Consider the following 22,771-nt stretch of genomic DNA (forward strand, 5'->3'; position numbering starts at 1 on the left):
CCCAAATCTCTTCTTCACAAGCTTTTTGTCATGATATGTTGTGGTTCTCTTCTTGTATAGCTTGTCATTGGAAAGACATTCCTCAACTTTGGGAACCAAGGGTGTTGTATAGGATCTCACGGCCTCCATGGTTGCTTCTTGTTTGAACTTCATGACATCGCTCACTTCAATCCGATAACAATCATAGGCTTGTGATGGTCTCTTCAATGCATCAAACACCCTAAATACAATGGTAGTGTTATGAACCGTCATGGTCATAAGCCCCTCTTTTACATCAATCTTGACACTCGCGGTTGCCATAAATGCACGACCAAAGATAATAGGCAAGTCATTCGTTTCCACCTCTTCCATGTCAAGAATAATAAAATCCGTCGGAATGATAAGTTCATCAACCTTTATAAGAACATCCTCCACTACTCCTCTTGGATACACTATGCTCCTATCCGCCAATTGAAGAGAAATAGTGATGGGAGAGATGTCTCCAAGAGCTAGTGTCTCATACACATGATAAAGCATAAGATTGATACTTGCCCCTAAATCCATCAAAGCTTTCTCAAATGGTTGATTCCCAATGGTACAAGGGATGGTAAAGGAACCCAGATCCTTCAACTTAGGTGGAAGCTTCCTTTGCAAAATGGCACTCACTTGCTCACTTAGCACCACCTTATCATTCTTCACAAAGTTTGTCTTGTACCTCTTGTTTGTACATAGATCCTTCAAGAACTTGGAATAGGAAGGAATGGTCTTTATGGCATTGAGGAGAGGAATGTTTATAGCCACTTTCTTGAACAACTCAAGAAGTTCATTCTTCTCTTTTTCTTTCTAGCCTTATTTTCTTGCTTTCTTAGAACTTGAGGATATGGAAGTGGTGGCTCAAAATCTTGCACTATCTTTAAAGGAGGGTTGAATGTGATACCTCTCTTGAATGGTCTCTCGGATTGCTCTTTCTCTTGCTTCTCAAATCTGGGTGGTGCAAGTGGCTTTCCTTGTTGTGCCTTGGTGTGCTCCTTCGGGGCTCTTGTACCTCTTCCTCAAAGCTTGGCAAGGTTAATCACCTTGGTTGGGATAGGTTGCTCTTGTACCTCTTTCTCTTGCTTCTCCTTGATGCTACTCTCGGCCTTGGCATTAAGATTGTCCTTCAAAGCCTTAGGATAACCACCATTGTACCCCAAATTCACCTCACTATCACCTAATTCCATGACCTTCCCTTTGTTCTTCTCTTGCTTCTCAAATCCGGGTGGTGCAAGTGGCTTTCCTTGTTGTGCCTTGGTGTGCTCCCTAGGTTGCTCTTGTACCTCTTCCTCAAAGCTTGGCAAGGTTACTTGATTGTTGTACTCCTTGCCACTTCTCAAGGTAGTGATAAGTTTAGCTTGCTCATGCTTTGGATTGTTCTCAACCATGCTTGGAAACACACCTTGCTTCCTTTCTCTAACCTCATTGGCCAATTGCCCCATTTGCATCTCATGTTTGTTCAAACCATTGCTTAGAATGTTGATCTTTTCATCTTGCTTGGCTTGATTTCCTTTGCTCTCTATGATGAAACTAGTTAGCAAATCTTCAATAGAGGGTTTTTTGATTACCTCTTGATGCATTTGTTGTTGTTGTGAAGGAGCTTGGTAGGGTGCCCTAGGAGCTTGATATGAATTGATGGCTCCTTGGTTGTTGAATGAAGAGCTACTAGCACCTTGATAGCCACCATTAGGCCTTTGAAACCCTTGGCCTTGCTCACGACTTGGATAGGATGGTGCTTGAGGTGCTTGTGGTTGGTCACTCTATCTAAAGTTTGGATTGTTTCTCCACCCCGGATTGTAAGTGTTGCTATAAGGATCATTCCTTGGTCTTTGTTGATAACCAAGTTGGTTGCATTGCTCCATAAATTCCGGAAATGAACCTCCTTGAGGACATTGCATTGTCTCATGTTGCAAGCTCTCACATATCATACTACTATGCTCCACTTCCTTGCTTGCCATAGATGAAGATGGTGCATAGCTAGAATTCCCTTGTTGAGCATTGAGAAGCAAATCAAGCTTCTTGTTCATTGTGGCCTCTATTTTCTTCAATTCTTGTTGCACATTGATGTGAGGAGTGTCCATGTCAAATACTCCTCTTCTTGTTGCTCTTTCATAGATAAGTTCATATCCTTCATTGGCAACCTATCATTGACATTGTCCCAAAGTTGTGAAGTCTCACTCAAATTGTCAAGAACCTCTACGGCCTCCCTTTCGGTTTTGTCCATAAAGCTTCCTCCACATGCATAGTCCACTCTTCTCCTTGTCTCTTGAGTCAACCCATTGTTGAAGAAGTTGAGAATCATCCACTTGGTGAGACCGTGATTAGGGCAACCATTTTCCATATCTTTGAATCTCTCCTATGCTTCATGAAATAGCTCATTAGGTTGCTCCCTAAATTGCATTAAGAGTTGCCTAAGAGCATTGGTCTTTGATGGTGGAAAGAACTTTTGGAGAAAGCTCTTTTGCATTTCCTCTCATGTATGGATGCTTGCGGTCGGCAACTTGTATAACCATTGCTTAGCTTTGTCCTTCAATGAGAATGGGAAAAGCCTTAACCTTAAATTGTCCTCATTAATTCCATTTAGTTGTACGATTGAGCAAGCTTCACAAAATTCGGTGATATGCAAATAGGGATCACTACTTGTCATTCCATGAAAGCTAGGTAACAATTGCAATGTACCCGGCATGATCTTAAATGCATTTGCACAAGGTGGAAGCACAATGCAACTAGGATGAGTGGCCAAAAGAGGTAGTGTAAAATCTCTCAAAGGTCTTTCTTCCTCTAGTGGTGGTAGAGGTGGATTCCTATCCCCCATCCTTGCTTCCTTTGGAGGTGATTTTTCCCTTGTCTTCCTTGTACCTCTTTCTCTTGATCTACCCTTTGTAAACTCTATCAATTCCTTCCCACTTCTCAAAATAATGTGTGAACTTGAAGTGGTTGGGTTTTCACTCATACACCTATCAAGAGAGCAAGAACACTATAAGTCACAAGGATAAAAGAAAGAAACTCAAGAAAGCATCCAATGTCAATAAAAGAAAAGAGTAACTAACAAATGTACACAAACTAATACACAAAAAGTGAAACAATTAAACTAAAACGCAATAGAAAACTACTTTATGACATTGGATGGATGCGTTTATATCACCAATCACAAAGTCATTACATGGTTGGGCTAGGGCTAGATTCCTAGCCCCAAATCAAGAAACTACTCACTAGCCATAAAAGTTACAAACAACATCACAAATTGAAACATAAATGGAAACAAGAAGGAAAAGAGAAAACTCTAGATGTTGAAGGCAAGCTCCCAAGGGGTGTCACCCCTCCAAGGATGCCCAAAATAGCTTCTTGTCCCAAGTGCCTCCAAGCTCCTCTTGCAATAATGGTGGTGAATATGGTAGATGGGTGTTGTGATGGTGTTTGGCTTTTTGGAGATGAAGAGTTGATGGAGGGAAGATAGAGAAAAGAAATGATGTAGAGAGATGAGAAAAGGCTAGGGTTTTGGAAGTTGGAAGATGAGATGTGTGTTTTTGAGATGAGATGATGAAATGAATGATGAAATGAGTGAAATTAGAGAGGATGGATAGGAGAGCTCAAAAATGAGAGGGTGTTTTGGTTTGGGTGAGTTGTTATGTCTAGAATATGTGGCTAGGATTAAAAGAAAATGAAGGGATAAGGTTTGGTTAATTCAAAAATGAGAATATTTCATCTTATCCCTCAATGGATGATCCTTAAAGGATGTTGAGATAGGTAGATTTCTCTTTGCCTCATTTAGAGCCTTCACATTGTGGTTTCTGAATTTTGCTTAGAATGGGCAAACAAAGGGGAAGGAAAGAGAGCATGTGATAGGCAATTACCCAAAATGGAAAGATGCCTTGGGACCACTTTATCCTTTTTCTGACAGGATTTCTGAGCTTTCTTTGGAGAGCAATTTGGAGGCCTTAACCAACTCAGAAGTTTACGTTTTATATATGAATAGAAAGCCCTGGATGTCTTCTTTCCAACCATATATTATATTCAACAATCCAAGCTCAAACCAAAATGTTATGCCCCACACAATGCAGCTGACTCAGTTCTCCTCGGGTGCAGTTTTGGGCTGACTTTGAAATTCAAAATGAACACCTTAGAAGTCTTCAAATGTCACGAAATTTAACCTGGAATAACTTCAAGGTGTTAGCTTCTATCTCCAATTGGATTCATGTTAAAATCTATTAAGGAGAATGAATGGTGAAATTTCTCATTTTATTGTTCGGAATCTAAAAACACAAGACTAAATGAAATTTAAAGCTTTTAATCAAATGAACTTACAAAAACTAAATAAGAGGAATATAAAAGGATATGAATTTATGAACATATCAGTTATCACGTAGATGAATAATTTCAAAAAGGGAATAATCAAAGCTTTTAGTAGTCAAACTTTAATACTTGTGTTTGAATTGAAAAGCTAACAATCATGATGGTTGAATTAGACATAATTGGAATGGATTCTGAATTTTTAACATTGCAAGATAATTGTGTGTGTGTGGTGGTGTGCGTGTGTTTCAACCCTAAATCAACCCCCTACTCGTGTGTGTGTGTGTGTGTGTTAAAGTGTTCTAATTAATAAGTTGAATTGATTTGTTGATATTTAATCGTTCCTCATGGGATCGACCTCATACTTGTATCATTTGCTATAAATACGATTCGCACACTTGCGAGTTAACTTAGAGTTGGAAAAAGGTTAAATAAATTTACTCTAGGAAAAAAACAACAATCGTTAATTAGGCTTAAATGGTTGGTGGAAATATGACGTAGCAGAGATATTTTGGACATTTTAAATAACCTTTGAGTGGAACACATTTATCCAAATGTTGTGGCCCAATCACACTTGGATACACGTATTATTATTTTCTTAATTATTTAAGTTTGTCTTAATTTTCTTTCTTTTTTAATTATCTTTTTGTTTTATATAAAAAAAATTATGGAACTTACCCTCCCCGTGACCTAAGCTCTACCTTGCCCACCAACACCACCCCCGTCTAACCACCCATTCTTGATCGCAATCTTCCTAATCTGCAGTTGCTATCCAGTTTATTTTTTAGGTTTAAAAAATATCAAAGAAAATGATAAAATGAATAAAAAAGAGTGTATTTATATTATATTTGTTATAAAATAAAGAGAAATGTAGAGAGAACATAAGAGAGAATTGGGGAGGAATCAGAGTGTCTTTCTCATTCACATAAGGCCTCTATTTATAGGCTCTTGGATGATCTGGAATAGACCCTCAAGGTCTCCTATTTTACAATGAATTGGACTCCTTTTAATTATCTATACAATTGCTCTAGATAATACAGGAGATAGATATTAAACATGATAATAGACAGCCACATAATTAATGATATTTACAACACTTTCCCTTAGATGTCCATTGAATGTAACAATTGCTTCATTAAAAACCTTACTAGCCAAAACCCTATGGGAAAAATGACAGGACTGCCCCCGAATCCCACCCTGAAACCCGGAGAGGTCCTATGAGGTCCAAAATCAAGGAAAATCCTACCGAAAATTCGGCAAAACCTCCCCTGAAAATGGACTAACCCAAAAATTTGAAAACTTGTAAAAGCATTTCTAAATCATCAACCACCTCTACCACAATCAAAAAAGGTCTCAGATCCAACAATTTCAAAGAAAAACCATCTTAAAATTTAAAAGTGGTTATCAGAGCCACTAATCTATTACAAGGAATTTTTACACGACGAAAATGGCGCCTACAAGGTTCGAGTAAGCATATGGACGTATATGCCTCGACGTGATTGGCTCAACCTCCACCAAAGCTACTACCTGGGGGAAAAATTAACAATAGAGAAAACGTGAGACAAACTCAGTGAGTAGACGAGTTAAGAAAACGAAACATAAAATTTATTTATCCTTTTAGAAGTCTTAAAATAAAAATCTCAAAGACCTCACAATTGTTCTTTGCAATTCCCCAGTTTCAAAACCATTTCGCAATCCATTTTCGAAAATCATCTCAAATAAATCTCGATATACTGAAAAGGTAATAAAACTGTTCAAGCCGAGAAATATCAAATCTGAACTGAAATTATCTTTGTAAACTGATATCTCAAAACACTTATACTTAAAATTCACACCATACTCTTACTCGTACCGTAGACAATGTCCTGGCCACAAACGGGCAGACTTTTATCCTGGCCACAATCTCGTACGGAGGGGTCACTCCGCACGGGCAGGCTCGTATCCTGGCCACAATCTCGTACGGAGGGTCACTCCGCACAAGCAGGCTCGTATCCTGGCCACAATCTCGTACGGAGGGTCACTCCGCACAAGCAGGCTCGTATCCTGGCCACAATCTCGTGCATTTTACATAGGCAGGCTCGTCCGATCAGTACTTGCATTTTCAATTCACAACATTTCCACTTCCAAAAATAAATAGTCATTGTACTTTCCCAAAAGAGTCTTTAAATCCATATGTCAACATGCATAATTCAAATCAAGTTCAATATACATAAATCAAAATAATATTTTTCGACAAAACGAAATATTAAATGAACCAAGTATATAAGATGAGAAACTAAATTCCTTTCCCAAAGCCCAGCAACTGACTAAAACCAACATGTAGATATATGTTTTAAAAACTTATTAAAGAAGCATTTGAAATCTGAAATCCAACATTTATTCACCAAATCCCAAATCAAATTCGAGATATTAAGATTAATAAAATTAATAAATTTCTATAATCTTACTAGAAGACCCGAAAGTCAACTCTGATTTACTAATTCTCAATTAAAACTCAAGATAATCAAATAAGTAAATTCATAAGGTTTATAAAATGCTTTCACAAATAAAAGTCCACTCACAAGGAGAGCTCTAACTTCGATCCTTCGCTGGATCGTCACGAGTCACGGTCGTCTCGCCTATATAAATAAACAATAAAATAAAATTAGCCTCGACTTGGCCACATTAAAGGTGTGTGTACGATACACCCGTCTCTCATCCAACACAACGATTTACAACGCTAAAATTAAACTCACAAACACCTCCTCAAACATCCAAAGCTTCTCAGCTCTAACCAATGTCACCCAACCATTCAAACTAATCCTAAACTTAAAAGAAAATTTGCACAAGACTTATTTCGGTCGAAAAGCTCGTTTTAGAGAAATTTGTTATCGACCCAGTCTCACATTTCCGCCCCTAAACAACATCGGCTTCTCCAACCACACTCTACATACCCAAAACCAATCACCCACTCAAAATATTACCAGAAATAAATCCCAAAATCACAAAAAGACAGTGGGGGTTCGAAGCTCTGAAGCATGGATACGCCATTTTGGTGCCGTATCTCGTATCGGATATGGATACGCTTCAGATACGAACAGATACGCATTGGATACGTATCCAGGTCAAAGGATACGTATTTGACTCATTGGATACGCGTATCATTTGCTCTCGACACTGGTATCCTTCAGTGTTCTTCAGCCACTTCATCTTCTTCATCTTGGAAACTCAAATCAGATGCGCAGAAATTCAGAAACCCACTTCACCCAAATTGAAAACCCAAATTGAATGCGCAGAAACCCACTCCAAAAGATCGACTTGCGCTGCACCGCCGACAAGTTCTGTTCCAGATCAGTTCGTAATCATCCATTTCTTGTGGGCTTGCTGCTTTTCTTGATAATTCTGTACAGATCATTTCCTTTACTGTTTTCCCTTTGGGTGTCTGCATCCCCAGTTTTAGTCTGTAGTCTGTACTAGTTGAGATTAATATGGAAACTTGAAAACTTGTAATATAATATAATATTATATTATTAACAGCTTGTATATTTGTTTCTTGACTTTCTCCAATTCGGTGGCATAATATTATATTAAATCATTTCTTGACTCTCCAATTCGGTGGAAAACCCAATACCATCTATAATATTAGTTAATAATATAATATAATGATATATGTTACCTAGTAGCATGTGTAATATTAGTTAATATATATGTTACCCAATACCATGTGTAATATTAATTAATAATATATATGTTTCACTTGTAATATGTTTTCAAAAGAGCTATGCAATATATGTGTAAAATTTGGATAATTTTTTTAAGTCTTTAGAGTTTGAGTTAAATGAATTTAAATTTGAATGATGAATTTGAATTTGAATTTTTATGATATTTAAAGTATGGTTTAATTTATTCATATTTTTATTATTATATATTAATATATATTTTTAATTGCCGTATATTTTTATTATATATTTAAAGTATCCATGACGTATAGTATCTTAATTTTTAGAAATTTGTCGTATCGCCGTATCCGTATCTGTATCCGTGCTTCATAGGTTCAAAGTTTCGATGATTGCCGCCCAAGAGGCTGTTCCAATGCCAAAATTTGCCAAAATTATCAAAATTTCTCAAACCCACTCAATTTCTACATCCTAAACATTAATTGAACTTCCTAATATTTCAATTATGTCCAGATAAACAACAATCATCACCCCCAATCTGAAAACCCCAAAGAAATCCCGAAATGACATCAATTTCCCAAATTCAATCTGTAACAATTACTCAAATTCAGACAATCAAGCCATAAGAGAATGAAAGCCTACTAAGAAGGGAAGAAAACCCACCTGGAATTGAGGGAATTGGTGTCAGAAATTGGCCGGAAATAAAGAGAGAGGTCGGCGGCATGTGGTGGTTTTTCGAGAAGAAATCGCGCAGGTGGAAGCACGGGGTGGCGCGGGAAAGCAGCTGGGAGGTTGACTGGCGCCGGGGGATCACGCCGATGGGCCTGGGTCGGTGGAAGGTGGTTGACGGCGTGGTTTCCGGTGGCGGCTGTGTGTGCGCGCAGGGGAGGTGCGAGAGAGAGAGAGAGAGAGAGAGAGAGAGAGAGAGCTCGGGGGAGGGTGGTTGGCGTCTGGGGGTGCTCGCCAGAGATCAAAGTCGGCGGGGGTGGCCGGCGATGGTGTCTCGAAGGGGGTGTGTGTGCACGAGGAGGAAAATTCCAGAGAGCCCGAGAGAAGTCGGGGGGGGGGGGGGGGGGGGAGAGAGAGAAGAATGTGAGGAGAGATAGACTGATTTTGGGTTTTTAAAACTCATTTCTGTAAATTTACAAAATTGCCCCTCGTTTCAATTGCCTGTATCTCTCAAACCGTAACTCGGATCGACGCGTGCTACGTGTTTACGAACTCGTGGACTCGAGACTTATTCAACGTGCCCAAAGTCGAAGACGAAAGCCCACTAATTTTAAAAGTCAACTTTTGGGTCAAACCCAATTTAAAACATAAATTAAAAAAATTAAACTAAAACCTTTTTATTTTCAAAATAATTCCCCAAAATGATCCAAATAAATTCTCAAAATATTTAAAATAACTTTTGAGAAAAATACAAAGTCTCACAATTTAATTTCTCACTACGCCTCTAAATAGCCATGACGAATGAAAATTTAGATTTCTCGTGAAATTTGGGTCGGGTCATTACAAAAAAAGACTAGCTAAGGAAAAGAGTACAATCTTCATGTGTTTCTGATAGATATGATGGGCATTCGACACTATCTCATTAAAACCTTGCCAGGAAAAAAAAACCCAATGGGACAAAAACCTTGGACGAAGGAAAAAGAGTACAATACTTGATGGCACGCTCTCCCTGATGCTGATAAATTTCTCCAATCAGTGAAGATTGCCTAGTTAAAACCTTGCTTGGAAAACTCATTGGGATAAAACCAAAGAGAAGGAAAAAGAGTACAACAATTTGCAAGATCATTAATATAATATTGGATGCGCTTAATGCTGCCTCATTAAAACCTTGCTAGGAAAAACTCGTTGAGATAAAAACCTAGTCGAAGGAAAAAGAGTACAACACGTAAAATGGTTGGATGCTCCCCTTGATGAGTTACTCCCCCTGTTAACAACAAACATTAATTTGACTTGTTGATAACTCATCTCAAATGTCATATACTAAACAGTCAAGTTTGGCAGTGCACATGCCATCAATAGGGGATCATCCATTGAATTTCTGTTGAGATTTAAACAATGCCAACAAAATATAGTTTCACTAAATCAAGTGCTTAGATATAATTCTCAAATCTCATGTACGCCCTATTATTGATAAGGGATCGAAAAAATAAAAGAAGGAAATCAATACTTGGATCATTGGAGAGATTACATAGCATAATTAGCCATTAATATATACAAATTTTTGTATGTTTTCAAAGGCTCTTCGGGAGCTCCAATTGATTTATCCAAGTGTTTTAAATACATTGCAACGACATTGAATTTGAATTCAATTTATCTATTATCAAAGTACCCATTGAGGCAATTTAAACCATATTTATGGTAATAAACTTGAGTACATAATTTGAGCTTCAAGCTCTTTGAATTCTTCAAGAATTTGCTTTAAGCAACTCATGTATTTCATGGCACAATGTATATTTCAATAGACATTGAGCTTTAAATTCCTTAGGAAATCGCTTGGTAATGTGCCTCAAGCATTTTATATATGTAAATCTCCATATGCAGTGAAAACGTTGTGTGGTTGCATCTATAGTAGGAGAATATCAAATTTCATGTCTCATTGAGAAATCTTGTGCCATATTAGCGATTTAATTTTGCTTTACAACAAACACCCATTTGCAACCTTTATGGTTTATCATCTCTAATTTGGTGTTTGAACTATATGTCCAATTAATCCACGTTTCTCAATCATAATCAATTTTACTAGAATTGCCTCTTTCCAGTTTGGCCAATCATTTATTTGTCTACATTATCATAAACATGGTTTCTCATCACCACAGCCCTTAATGAATTTAGTACGTACTATGAATATATCAATATATCATTGATGATCGGCTTGTTTGTATCCCACAATTCTCTTATATGCATGCATAATAGATATTTCAAACTATTGGGTACCCAAGCCTCTTCAGGGGCTTTAATTCTCATCTCATAGACTTGTGTCTTTTCTAAGACTGTCATCTCATTTGGATGATTATTTAGAGAATGTGAATATAATCATTGGGCTTGTATGGACCTTTCCATATGGTCTAAACCTTTGGGAGCCTATACATTTACAATGCTAAAGGCGTGTCATTCATATTATCAAGTTGTCCTACATGGACATCAACCTGGCTGAGCCATTTGCAATTGAGACATGTGATTGTGTCACTTTATTTGTGTCAACACATATAACAATTGACTTACAATTTGTGCAAGTGAATGATCCTTTGAACTATAGGTTCATACTTGGGATCAATCAAACATGATGATGTTTTTCATAAATTTCACGCCGTTCTATAGGAATCGGCCTTTCTCCCCCTAACAGCGGGAAAATTATCACCCTTTATGGGTTCAACATATCATATTTCCATTGGAAATTCCATATGATCAAAATGATCTTTGAGTCATTTATGTGGATCTTAATATCAATATTCAATGATCCATAAAAAAAAATCACCATCAAACTTAAACTTAACAATGTTCAACATTTGAAAAATCTGAAATAATCTAATAGGGATTCAATATATAAATAGAACTTTAAGTTCATGTCCGATTTTGATCAATTCAATGAGCCTCAAAATGTGGACTATAAGATCATAGAACAATAGGTTCTTGAGAGAACATGAACTTCAAGTTCATATGATATATTTTCGTATATGCCCAAAATCTTGTTCATAGAACGGGCTCCAATAGAGCTTTTGCATGTAATGCATATTAATTCTTAGGCATTTTGAAGTTAGAACTTTGTTCCTTGCATTATTGGCCCATAGCATTTAATTAGAGTTTCAAACCCTACAATTGCACTAAATAAATGCACTTTCATGTATCAATCATGAAACTTTTTTCAAACTCATGGTCAAGGAATTTTTATTCCGATCTTTCAAAGACTATTTTCTCATGGAATTTTCAATTCTTGATTTGGTTGAGGAGCTATAGGCCCTCATTTTAATATGCACAAATTGAGATTTATTGACTCTCATTTGAATTGTACAAATATTGAAGATCTTTAGTGCCTCCATAGAGTTTATAAAATTTGGCGATCTTTGGGCCCTCATTAATATATCGTATGAGAATTGAGACATTGTTTGCTCTCATTCAATCGTAAAAGGATCAAGGCACTTTGACTCTCATGTTATAATTATTGAGGCACTTTGGCTCTCAAGCAATAAGAATTGAGGCGCTTTGGCTCTCTTTGAATAAGAATTGAGGCAGTTTTGGCTCTCATGTGATTTCATAAAATTTGGATCACTTTTTGCCCTTCATACGATGTATTAATAATTGGGGATCTTCTAACCCTCAAGTGATTTGATGAGAATCAAGGATGAAGGAACTATAGGTTATGATCATTTAATTTTGGGGTTGAAGAACTTCTGGCCTTCAATCAATTTTATAAGGATCAAGGAATAGTAGATTCTGATCATTGGGATGAAGAAACTTTTGGCCCTCAATTTCATAAGATCAAAGAATAGTAAATTATGATCGTTGAGGTTGAGGAACTTTTGGCCCTCAATAAATATCATAGGGATCAAGGAACTATAGGTTATGATCTCTTTTGTGTGATTTGACATATTTTCGGACACTACATAACAAAAGGGATAATTTATCAGGATCCATGATAACCAATGATGTGAACATATTAGCTCATATAATTGGGATCCAATAAGCCTAATTTCAGCTTTGAAATATGTAGGTCCATGGGAACTTTTGGTTCCAAAATCAAAAGGAACAATAGGTCCTTCATTGCATAGGAGGCACCTTTGGCACTCACTTAATTAGCATTGAGGAACTTCAGACCTCTCATTCAATTTGCATAGGAGGCTCTTTTGGCACTCACTTAGGATTGAGGAACTTCAGACCTCTTAATCAATTTCAGAATCATGGAATATTTAATCCAGATAAACTTGGTGATAAAGATCACATATTTAAAACAAATATTGGATGATATAAATGAGTACAAATAAGAAAAGATAATTAAATTATTTGGCACATGCATATACAAGATATAAAATTAACAGCTATTGTCGATAAAGATGATTAAAGGTGCATCCATGCATCACACAATTAAGTATAAAACAACTCCTAAAGAGGAGAGAGTTGAATCAGATCTGCAAGAGATTAGTAACCAATAAAAGGAATAGTATATAGGCCAGACTGATAAAAATTGTACCAATATTTTTCCACCATAAGACTAAATAATCTACCACGTTCTCAAGCTTCCAATACCATGAAACCTTGCTGCTATATAATATATATATATAAATTGAATCCCACATCTTAAAAGATCTCAACCAAAATTGGCATTATACAATCAAAGAGATAAATCATCATAAACAATAATAATAGGTTAGAGATGCCAATTAAACAAACCTGTAAACTAACAAAATTGATCCAACCCAATTAATAAGAAAACCCCATGATAGCAAGAGGCCGGTATAGATAACATATACAGGTGCAAATATATTCTCTTTTCTGAAGAGGCACACGAGACATAATTGATCAAAGCTTATAATTATATACATAATATATTAAGTACGTATGAGAGCATAATATATAAGCCAATATTTCGTAAAAGAAATTCATGATTTTGTTCTCTCAATATAGGAACATATATTCACGATGAATTGAATTGAATCAATGGATTCAAACCTGCATGTCAATTCATAGGGTGAAACAAAACAATATGGAAACATGGAATATGTGTTGGCTTAAACGATTATTAGGTTCCCACTGTGCACAAGATTATGATATACTTCGACCTGCATTATCAAAAATACTTCTCCTATATATATATATTAAGAGGAAGGAAATAGAAAGACGTGCTTCTTATTGGAGCCTTTAACTCATGGACCTCGGGTAATTCAAAGAAGCAAGCTAGTAAACTCATATGATATATAAGTACTCATCTACTTATTTGGAAAAACTATCAACAATATGTACGCATATATATATATATATAAATTGAATAGCATATAACGAGATATAGGAAAACTAGCAGATATAGAATAGACAGATACCCAACTGAATCAGATCATTCAACGTGAGAATTAAGCATCCTATTGAAAACACCTATATATCTTGAAGCACTCGTGTATAGATAGGACAAATATCATGGAGGCACAAGAAGAGTATAACACATAAACTATATAAATAGAACAATTCTAAGATCAAGAGTATTGGTCAAAAAGCAACAAGGTTGCACCACATGACTCTTAATTCAAGAAGAGTTTATAAGAAAATAAAATATAAGAGAGACTATCGTGCTGATAACGTGTTATAAAATAAAGAAAAATATAGAGAGAACATAAGAGAGAATTGGGAAGGAATCAGAGTGTCTTTCTCATTCATATAAGGCCTCTATTTATAGGCTCTAGGATGATCTGCGATAAACCCTTAAGGTCTCCGATTTTACAATGAATTGGACTCCCCTTAATTATCTATACAATTGTTCTAAATAATACAGAAGATAAATATTAAACATGATAATGGACAGTCACATAATTAATGATATTTACAACAATATTTAACTTTTAGATTATTTTTTCCTTTTTTTTTAAGACATTATTAATCATGAAATGTAAAAAATACTCATTCATATGCGCCGCCACGTCATATTTTTGTCTAAAAAATAAACGGAGTTAACAGTTTGGACCTAATTGCAAGAGTAATGAAAGTACAGGACTGAAATTGCCAAAATTGAAAGAACAAGGACTAAAATGGAAGTTTCGTTAAAATATAGAGACCAAAATTGTATTTTGGCCTACTACAAACAACATCTTGCGCATCCATATCCAAAATAAGATTGCAAAAACCCAATGGCCCCCAAAAAGAAAACATTGCGAAATCCCAAATGATAAGCAAACTGGAGGCCAATCCCTGCGGCAAGTAATTTCGTCTCCCTGGCACTATAGAACCCCACAATAGGTTGCGCACATGCTGCCAGAAATCACCTCGCCCACCCCACGTCTGAGTCCAATTATTAGATAAACTTTATAACCAACGATGTTTAAAACAAGCATGCACCATTCTTTTCATCCGCCATTCTCCATTTTCCAATAAACCTTTATGATCTTCAATAAATATGTCTGTAGGTGTTTTACCTTCTGAATTTTTCATCTCTAGGTAATGTGGCAGAACAGCCTTTTTCACCTCCTGCACATTGATAATATGAGGCATTGTGTTATTAAAAACACTCGGAAACTAACCAGATAATTAAAAGGGAGACTTAGAGTCCAGTCCATTTTATGAGTATTTCTTAGACTTAGACCGGTAGTGATTTAGGATTTTTAATCAAGTCCTTTTATTTTTCTTCTTTGACGGTTTTATGTTAGGTTTTAACTCTGAAATTTTAGGCTCTGCCCAAAATCCTAAAGTTAAAACATAACATGCAGCCTTTACAAAGAGTGTAAAACCCACTCTACACCCTAGGAGGGGAAATACCCTTCAAATCGAGGGAAGACTATTATTATGAATTCAAAGAATTTTCTTATAAATTAAAAGAACTTTATTATGAATTAAAAAAAATTCTTATAAATTAAAGAACTTTATTATGAATTAAAAAAATTTTCTTATAAATTTTAAAACACTCTCGGTCTTCATCGAATAACTGTTTTTATAAAAGACTTAAGCCTAATTATCTCTAATTAAAATTGTAATTATCAATATTTTAATTACAACTTCCACTAAGGAATCCTTCAAAAAACCTTATTCAAGAGATCCCATAATAGAAGCTCCATCCAATACCATATGTGTGTTTGTATATACACATAAATTCTCTCTACAGGATGTCCGTTCTTTATCTAAAGAACAAACATGGGTATTTCTATGACATTTTGTCATTTTTAGGCCATTTTTTACATGGTTCAACATGTTAGGGTATAAGGTTCTATATATATATTTTAGGGTAGAATTATTGGTCGAGGTTATATTTTAGGTTTTCACTCTCGAGTTTTGGGAGAAACAGAAACTCAAAATCATGAAAGTTAAAACCAAAAAATATGTTTCGATTGATGATTTATACCCTAAATAATTAAATCCTGCCAAGTTTAAGATCAAATGGTGAAAATTAAAAAAACCATAAAACATATGCGTCCGTTCTTTAATTAACTATGTAAGGATGCATATATATATATATATATATATATATGCACATGCATCCTCACTTGAACATGACTATAAATATATAGTCTTTCTCTGTACAGAATGGACGTCCTGCACATAGAATTTGTGCATATAATACAAGGGAGGATCGGCTGAAGATCATCCACACTTGAAGGACCCTTATACGTATATATATATATATATATATATATATATGGAAGAGCTTCCTTAAGATGGATTCCCTTTTAAGTATAAATTGGGATTGCATGCAGGTCCAACCCTCAACGCAATATAATTATCCAAACCGTTTATTTGTTAGGTCCCTACTCAATAATCATCATTTTAAAAAAATCAACTAAATCTGATCCATTTGGTCATCTAACTATGACCAAATAAACAGACGAACACATTATTTTCGATAAACAGTGAAATAATCATGATGATATAATCAAATGGTCAAACAAGTTCCATTATTGCTAATTATTCCTAGAGTGGTTTTTAAATGTACATCTAAACATTAAGCGGTTCATATTATTGGTTCATGATGTGAGATAGTTCAAATAATGTGATCCCTTTTGGTTAAAGTAAAAAGGGATCCCTTTTAAGAAAGAGATATCATATATATGTTTTTGTATATATTGGCATCTTCCATTAAGGGATCTCTTAAATAAGCTTATTTAAAAGATCTCTTGTAGCGTCCACTCCACATTATACTTTAATGATCGGAACCTTCTATTTTTTTTGTCTCCATTGAATGATCATTCTTATAAAAAATTAGGTAACTCAGAAAACATTAATCGTTGATTAAATTGTCACCATTATAAGTATTTATCGAAAAAAGATTGTTCGTCTATTTATTTGATCAAAATCAGATATTTTAGTAGTTTCTAATTTGTCTAAGTTTTTGTCTAGATGATTTTGGAATAAAGACCTACAAAATAAACGATTCGGATAATTGAAATATGATATAGAATGGGCTCCAAAGGGATCCCACAATGGAAGGGACCTATATATATATATATATATATATATGACTTTTCTTTCTCTGCAAGACGTCCATTCTTTAATTAAAAAACTGATGCATATTTTATATGGCTTTTTTTCGCCTTTTGATCTTATTGTTGACATGATTTAATATTTTAGGGTATAAATCGTCAATTAAGACTCGTTCCTCGGTTTTAACTCTCATGAATTTGAGCTCTCATTCCTCAGTTAAATTTTGGATTTTAACTCTCGAGTTTTGGGCCACTGCCCTATACTGGAAAGTTAAAATCTAAAATATAACCTCGAACAATAATTCTATACCTTAAAATATAGAACCCTATACGCCAAAATGGTGAACTTTGTCAAATATTGAATAAAAAATCATAAAAATTCTCTAAAGAATGGATGTTCCGCAGAGAGAATTTGTGTGGATATATATATATGTACACACACAATCAAACAAATTGATAAGTATCTTAGAATGTCTCTCTATATTTCTTTAGAGAGAGAGAGAGAGAGAGTTTGTGTGTGTGTGTGTGGACTAGTAGCTTTAGCGGTAGAGCATTTTATCCAACACTTATGACAAGAGTTCAAGTCTTACTTCCCATTCCCTAGATACAAGTGAAAAATAAAAAACTAGAAACTAAAAACGAGAGAAAAAGGAAAAGGATGTTTACCTTAAACAGCAATAAGTCTCGTTGCATTTGAAGGGCAGGTGCTGACCAGGTATTCATTTGATGTGGTGGAGCTAACTTTGCAGCTAAATGCAGAATGTTATCCTCCTTATTATCTTTGTAAGAGAGTATGATATCCTTGTATAAACCGAACTTATGTACCAAATTGAAGATATTTGCGTGATGGTACATAACTGCAATGTGAAACAAACTCCGATTACAGTCATCTGTTTCCCATATAAAATCAGGATAACAGTCAACAAGCTCGGCCACAAACTCAAAGTTTCCTAATTTTGCTGCGGTAAATAATGCATGTGAAGGCTTTCTTATAATGTCGGTCATCGTCCTGTCACTTTTCCCTAAAACTTCCTTCAAAAGGCTTTTTAATAATTGAAGGCCGGGAGTTCTTTTCCCGTTTCCCTTATCTGTGCCTGCAACAAGTCAAAAAAAAGTTAGTCTTGAATTTGATTTCCAACATATATTCTACAAGCCAATGTTATAATGGAAATATTCTATTTTTTCAAGTCGCTAAGGTCAAATATAATCTAAGTTTTAATGTCTCTATTCTATACGAAATAGTTATTGGTTTAGTGGTATTTATCTTTCCAATATGAGAAGATATTCTAAATTTAAATTCTTCATTCTCTAGATGAAAAAGAAAAAATATCTATATTTTGTAAATATGAAAATATTTCAACTTTCAAAAAAAAAAAATATTAGCCGTAATTCCAAATAAAAAATATTGTGTAGTCAAAACAAATATAAATTTATGAAATGCTTGTAACTGATTGATGAGGCTGCCAATTTGGGACAAGTTAAAATTATCTATTACTTGACACAAACTAGTAAATAACACGATTTAATTACACAAATAATAAACATGCAGGGTTAATATCAAACACTAATAACGTACCCAATAGACATTACAAACTCATTTAATTTGTATCGTATATAAAAATACATTCCTTTTTTTTTTTTTTTTTTTGCTGACGACATTACAAACTCGTTTAACTTGTATCAAATTACAAAAATGAGTAATTTTCCTTTTGTTGATATGATATTGTATGAATTTTTACACAACTATACGATTATTTTTTATGTTTTCTTAGCAACAAGATTATGTATATTTTTATTTTATGAGTGTATGAGTGATAGGTTTTGTTTAAAAATAAGAGAAATTTAGTGACCAATTTCTAATTCACAATACATGTAAGTCAACCTGAACATGGACAAAATTAAAAAATGATTTATGTTAGTGTTGGTCATATATGTACCACGAGTCCGAGTATTATTGTCTAGTTTTGACCTAAACATCAAATCATGTGACATAAACACAATATAACTTGACTAGAATGGAAAGATTAAATGAAGTTTAAGATGCAACGAGGAGAGAATTACATGGGTGAATGAAGCTTTTCCATATTCCTGAATTGTTGATGGCAAATGCTGAAGGCTTCCCAGCCAACAAATGGAATGCCGTCTCACCATTCATGTCACAAGCCACTGCAAACTCCGGGTAGTCGTGAAGAACTTTCAAGGCTAATACTGAATAATAAAAAGCAACGGAGATATTTTGTTAATTTGAGTGAGTGCTTTTGAACAAAATCTGCACTTGTGACTTATTAATGGTAAAGGGATGAGCATTTGAACGAGCTCTAAACTCAGACGTCTAAAGTCTTTCATCCTTACAGACGCAATAATATTTAACACTAAAAACATTTGGGTTTAACTTATTGGCATGGTTTTCGGATGATTGGATGTATCTATTCTTTACCTCATTAAATAAAGGATTCTTATCCAAAATGAATTCCATCCTTTTCTTTTAGAAATAAGATGCAAGGGAATGGGAAAACATATTAGTTAAGATGCATATTTACCATATAATTCATTGGTGATAGAAGTGAAAAATATCTCAGCTCGGTCCCGTTGGTCGATATCTTTGATTAGTTTAGGGTAGAGATACAACGCCATCTCGCCACGTCCAAACAAAACGGCAAAATAAAGCGGTGTCCTTCCTTGACCACCCCGAATTTCCAGCAGGCTTGGATTCATTTGTAACATCATCTTAGCCACTGGTAAAGTTCCAGCTGCAACAGCACAACTAAAGGCTGTATTCCCATTTTGATCTTTCAAGATCAAGTCCTCTTTGTCTAACATTCTCAGCAACTCCTTCACAATGTGAACATGTCCTGCTCCAGCAGCGACATGAAGAACAGTCTGCCTTCCTCTTATGATATTGGCACGTAAAATAGTCTTATCTTTATCTATGATTCGTTTAGCCACTTTCCAGTCACCTCTTAATACAGCGAGGAATAGGTTCACGCAGACTTCGGAGGACCATCTCTTTTGACTCGGTTCCGCTGTAAAGATTTGAAACATGCATGAAGGATGAATATATAATGTCAATATATAACACAAGATATATATGGTCCAACATCGTCTGCATACGCCAGATAAAAAAAATTGAGAACTCTGGAAAACAAAAAATATTCAAAGTTCGTATTTATTCTCAAAAAGCCTAAACAAGGAAATTAATTAGTATAATGTTCATTCTCAAAAAGAAAGCTTTAGACATAGGCCCAATTCTAGTGTAGTATAGTGGATGCGACCCACCCATTCAAAATTAACATATGCGGCCCAATTCATTCCAACTCAGCAAACAAACAAGACACCTTCTTGTTAGAAATTACATTCCTTGCCACTGTCTTAAACCACGTAGTCAAAGCGAAAATTAAGGGACTCTGCAAATCAACCTCCATTCTAGCAATTCTAGCCTAATAATATTGGGGGGTTTTTGAATTCCGACTAGTGCCATGAATCTTGCTATCAATCTACCATCACAGGTATGGGACGACATGTAGAAGCCCAACTTCAGATGAATTGCGCTAAAAAGATTGGAGATTTGTTTTGTCTCACTGCATTCCTTTCGTATCACGCCTATTTTGGAGGTATGTTCTCCTCTGCATCGTTAATTTGTGTGGGTTGGGTATCTGCTATAGCACTCATGATTTTAGGATTTACAGTGTGTGGGATCCAAAATAATCACATGAGCCAAACACCACAAATTAGGCTAGTATAAATCGGAATAAACCATTTTGGGCCACAAAAGGCTATGCCAAACTAGTTGGACTGGACAAGGGATCAAAATAAGTCAAGCCCAAAACTATAGACCACTTAAATTGGCACATAACTATTTTCTGAGGGGATAGAACGTAAAAATCCCACTACAGCAGCCACATTCCACAAAAATCTCCACTAAGACCATGATTAAAGGGCAAGGGAAGTGGAGAGACATGAAGTGGGATGGAGGAAGAATAAAGCATGATGAAGCCTATAAATACCAACATGATGAACAATCAAAGGGGATCTAAATAAAAGGGGATCTGAAGGAATTTTTCTAACTTAAGCATCAGAGTGTTTTTGGCAGGTACACCCCCCAACGGATTTCGCGGACGACGATCGAAGATGGAATTCAGGCTTCTCAAAATCATTAGGAAATTTTATTGTTGGAAAATTGTGTAATCGGAGAAATTATGCTCCAACAAATGGCGCCGTCTATGGGAATGCCTGAACGAAAGGCCATTAGAGAAGCTCCGGATGTCCTTTATAATGGGGGCACAGATCAAGGCCCCAATCAGGGAAGATTCTCAATTTCTATTTAATAAATTGACGAATTTTATGATTATTCTATATTTCGATGATATAATATTTGGCAATGTTAGGTACTCTCCAAATTTATATCGATGGTTTATTGGTATTATGATCGGGGGAAACACGAGATGCTATTTTCCTTCATTTGGTTCTCTATATATATATATAGGTGATATGTGGTGTTTCGTATAGGTATTTTGGTGCTGCAATCGGAAAGGGAAGGCAGGCTTCTAAAACAGAGATTGAAGAGTTGAAGCTTTCAGAAATGACTTGTCGGCAAGGCGTTATTGAAGTAGCCAAGATCATTTATGGAATACACGATCAGCCAAAGGACAAGGACTTTGAATTAGAAACGAGCTGGGTCTGTGATGAATCAAACCGCCAGCATCAGAAGGAACTCCGACGAGACCGACTCCGGCCTGCGAACTCGTGTGATTGACTGGCTGCGAGCTCGCATCGCCCACGAACTCAAACCAGGTAGAATCTCCGAACCGCGACGGAATTCGACAAGGCTGCGAACTCCTGACTGGCTGCGAACCCAAACTCGTCGGAGCCTCGACGTGGATGGCTGCAAACTCGACTGGCTGCAAGCTCGAACCAGGCAATCGACAGGCAAAAACAAGTTCGACGAAGCCATGACCCAATCTTGAATGCACGCAGGATTCGTCACGAACTCGACCTGCGGCGCTGGTTACTGCGTTGAGTTGGCAGCGAAGAACTCGCGACTTGCTGCGACATGATTCAAACTGAGGGGAGTTCAGGCCTGCGAGGAGATGGACCCACTCTCGACCCAAAGGGCGCCAAACTCTGAACTCCGAAGAACTGAGAACTCCAGGAACTCCGGCGTGACTGACTTGGCAGCAGAGAACGCACGCCATGCGACGAAGCTGGACCTGAGGGGAGCTCCAGCCTGCGAGATCAAACCACGACCTTCATGCTCCTACGAACTGCGATGGAACAGGCGATGGAACAGTGGTTGCGAGTGCGACCCTGATCTTTGCACTCACGTGACTGGCCATGACTCGAACCTACTCTGCGATGTGGTTTTCATGAGATATGAGGCTTTGTGGAGCTAACTGGTTGTAATGGCTTGAGTCTCCACTCCAGAATTTCAACACTGAGGCAAGGAGCTCAAAGAAAAATTAGAAGAGCCAAAAGTTAGGTTTACTGGGCTTATCCTATTGATGGACCCTGACATTAGTAGGAAGAACGTGAGTCGGAAGGAACGTTTAGGCTATCACACACACTATTAATTTACATAAATTGAGACTAATTTCTTATTTTATTGGTTATTGTATAGGCGAGACGACCGTGACTTGTGACGATCCGGCGGAGGATTGAAGTTAGATTTTCTCACTGTGAGTGGACCTTGAATTTTAA

General features: G+C 36.2%; 1 protein-coding gene across 1 annotated transcript; it reads right to left on the minus strand.

The window, feature by feature from the left end:
* Nucleotides 1–2,485: 2,485 nt before the first annotated feature.
* On the minus strand, nucleotides 2,486–22,269 carry LOC147291805 (uncharacterized). Its single transcript, XM_086236030.1, has 6 exons — nucleotides 21,771–22,269; nucleotides 19,618–20,100; nucleotides 19,139–19,285; nucleotides 17,744–18,171; nucleotides 14,980–15,134; nucleotides 2,486–2,969 (listed from the first exon to the last, which is right to left on the minus strand). Exons 1-6 carry the CDS (start codon nucleotides 22,267–22,269, stop codon nucleotides 2,486–2,488), a joined length of 2,196 nt encoding a protein of 731 aa, XP_086092156.1.
* Nucleotides 22,270–22,771: the final 502 nt, after the last annotated feature.

This window comes from Dryas octopetala, chromosome 3 (assembly GCF_963921425.1).
Source record: "Dryas octopetala chromosome 3, drDryOcto1.1, whole genome shotgun sequence".
In the NCBI taxonomy this organism is placed as follows: domain Eukaryota; kingdom Viridiplantae; phylum Streptophyta; class Magnoliopsida; order Rosales; family Rosaceae; genus Dryas; species Dryas octopetala.

What these genes read in the sequence shown, in the direction of transcription:
- LOC147291805 (XM_086236030.1), bottom strand. Translation starts at nt 22,269, where the DNA reads ATGGCGTGCGTTCTCTGCTGCCAAGTCAGTCACGCCGGAGTTCCTGGA. An exon ending in TATCACCAATGAATTATATG is followed by an intron (nt 19,286 to 19,617) that starts GTAAATATGCAT and finishes TTTATTATTCAG; the next exon opens with TATTAGCCTTGAAAGTTCTT. An exon ending in GAGACTTATTGCTGTTTAAG is followed by an intron (nt 15,135 to 17,743) that starts GTAAACATCCTT and finishes ATCAATGTGCAG; the next exon opens with GAGGTGAAAAAGGCTGTTCT.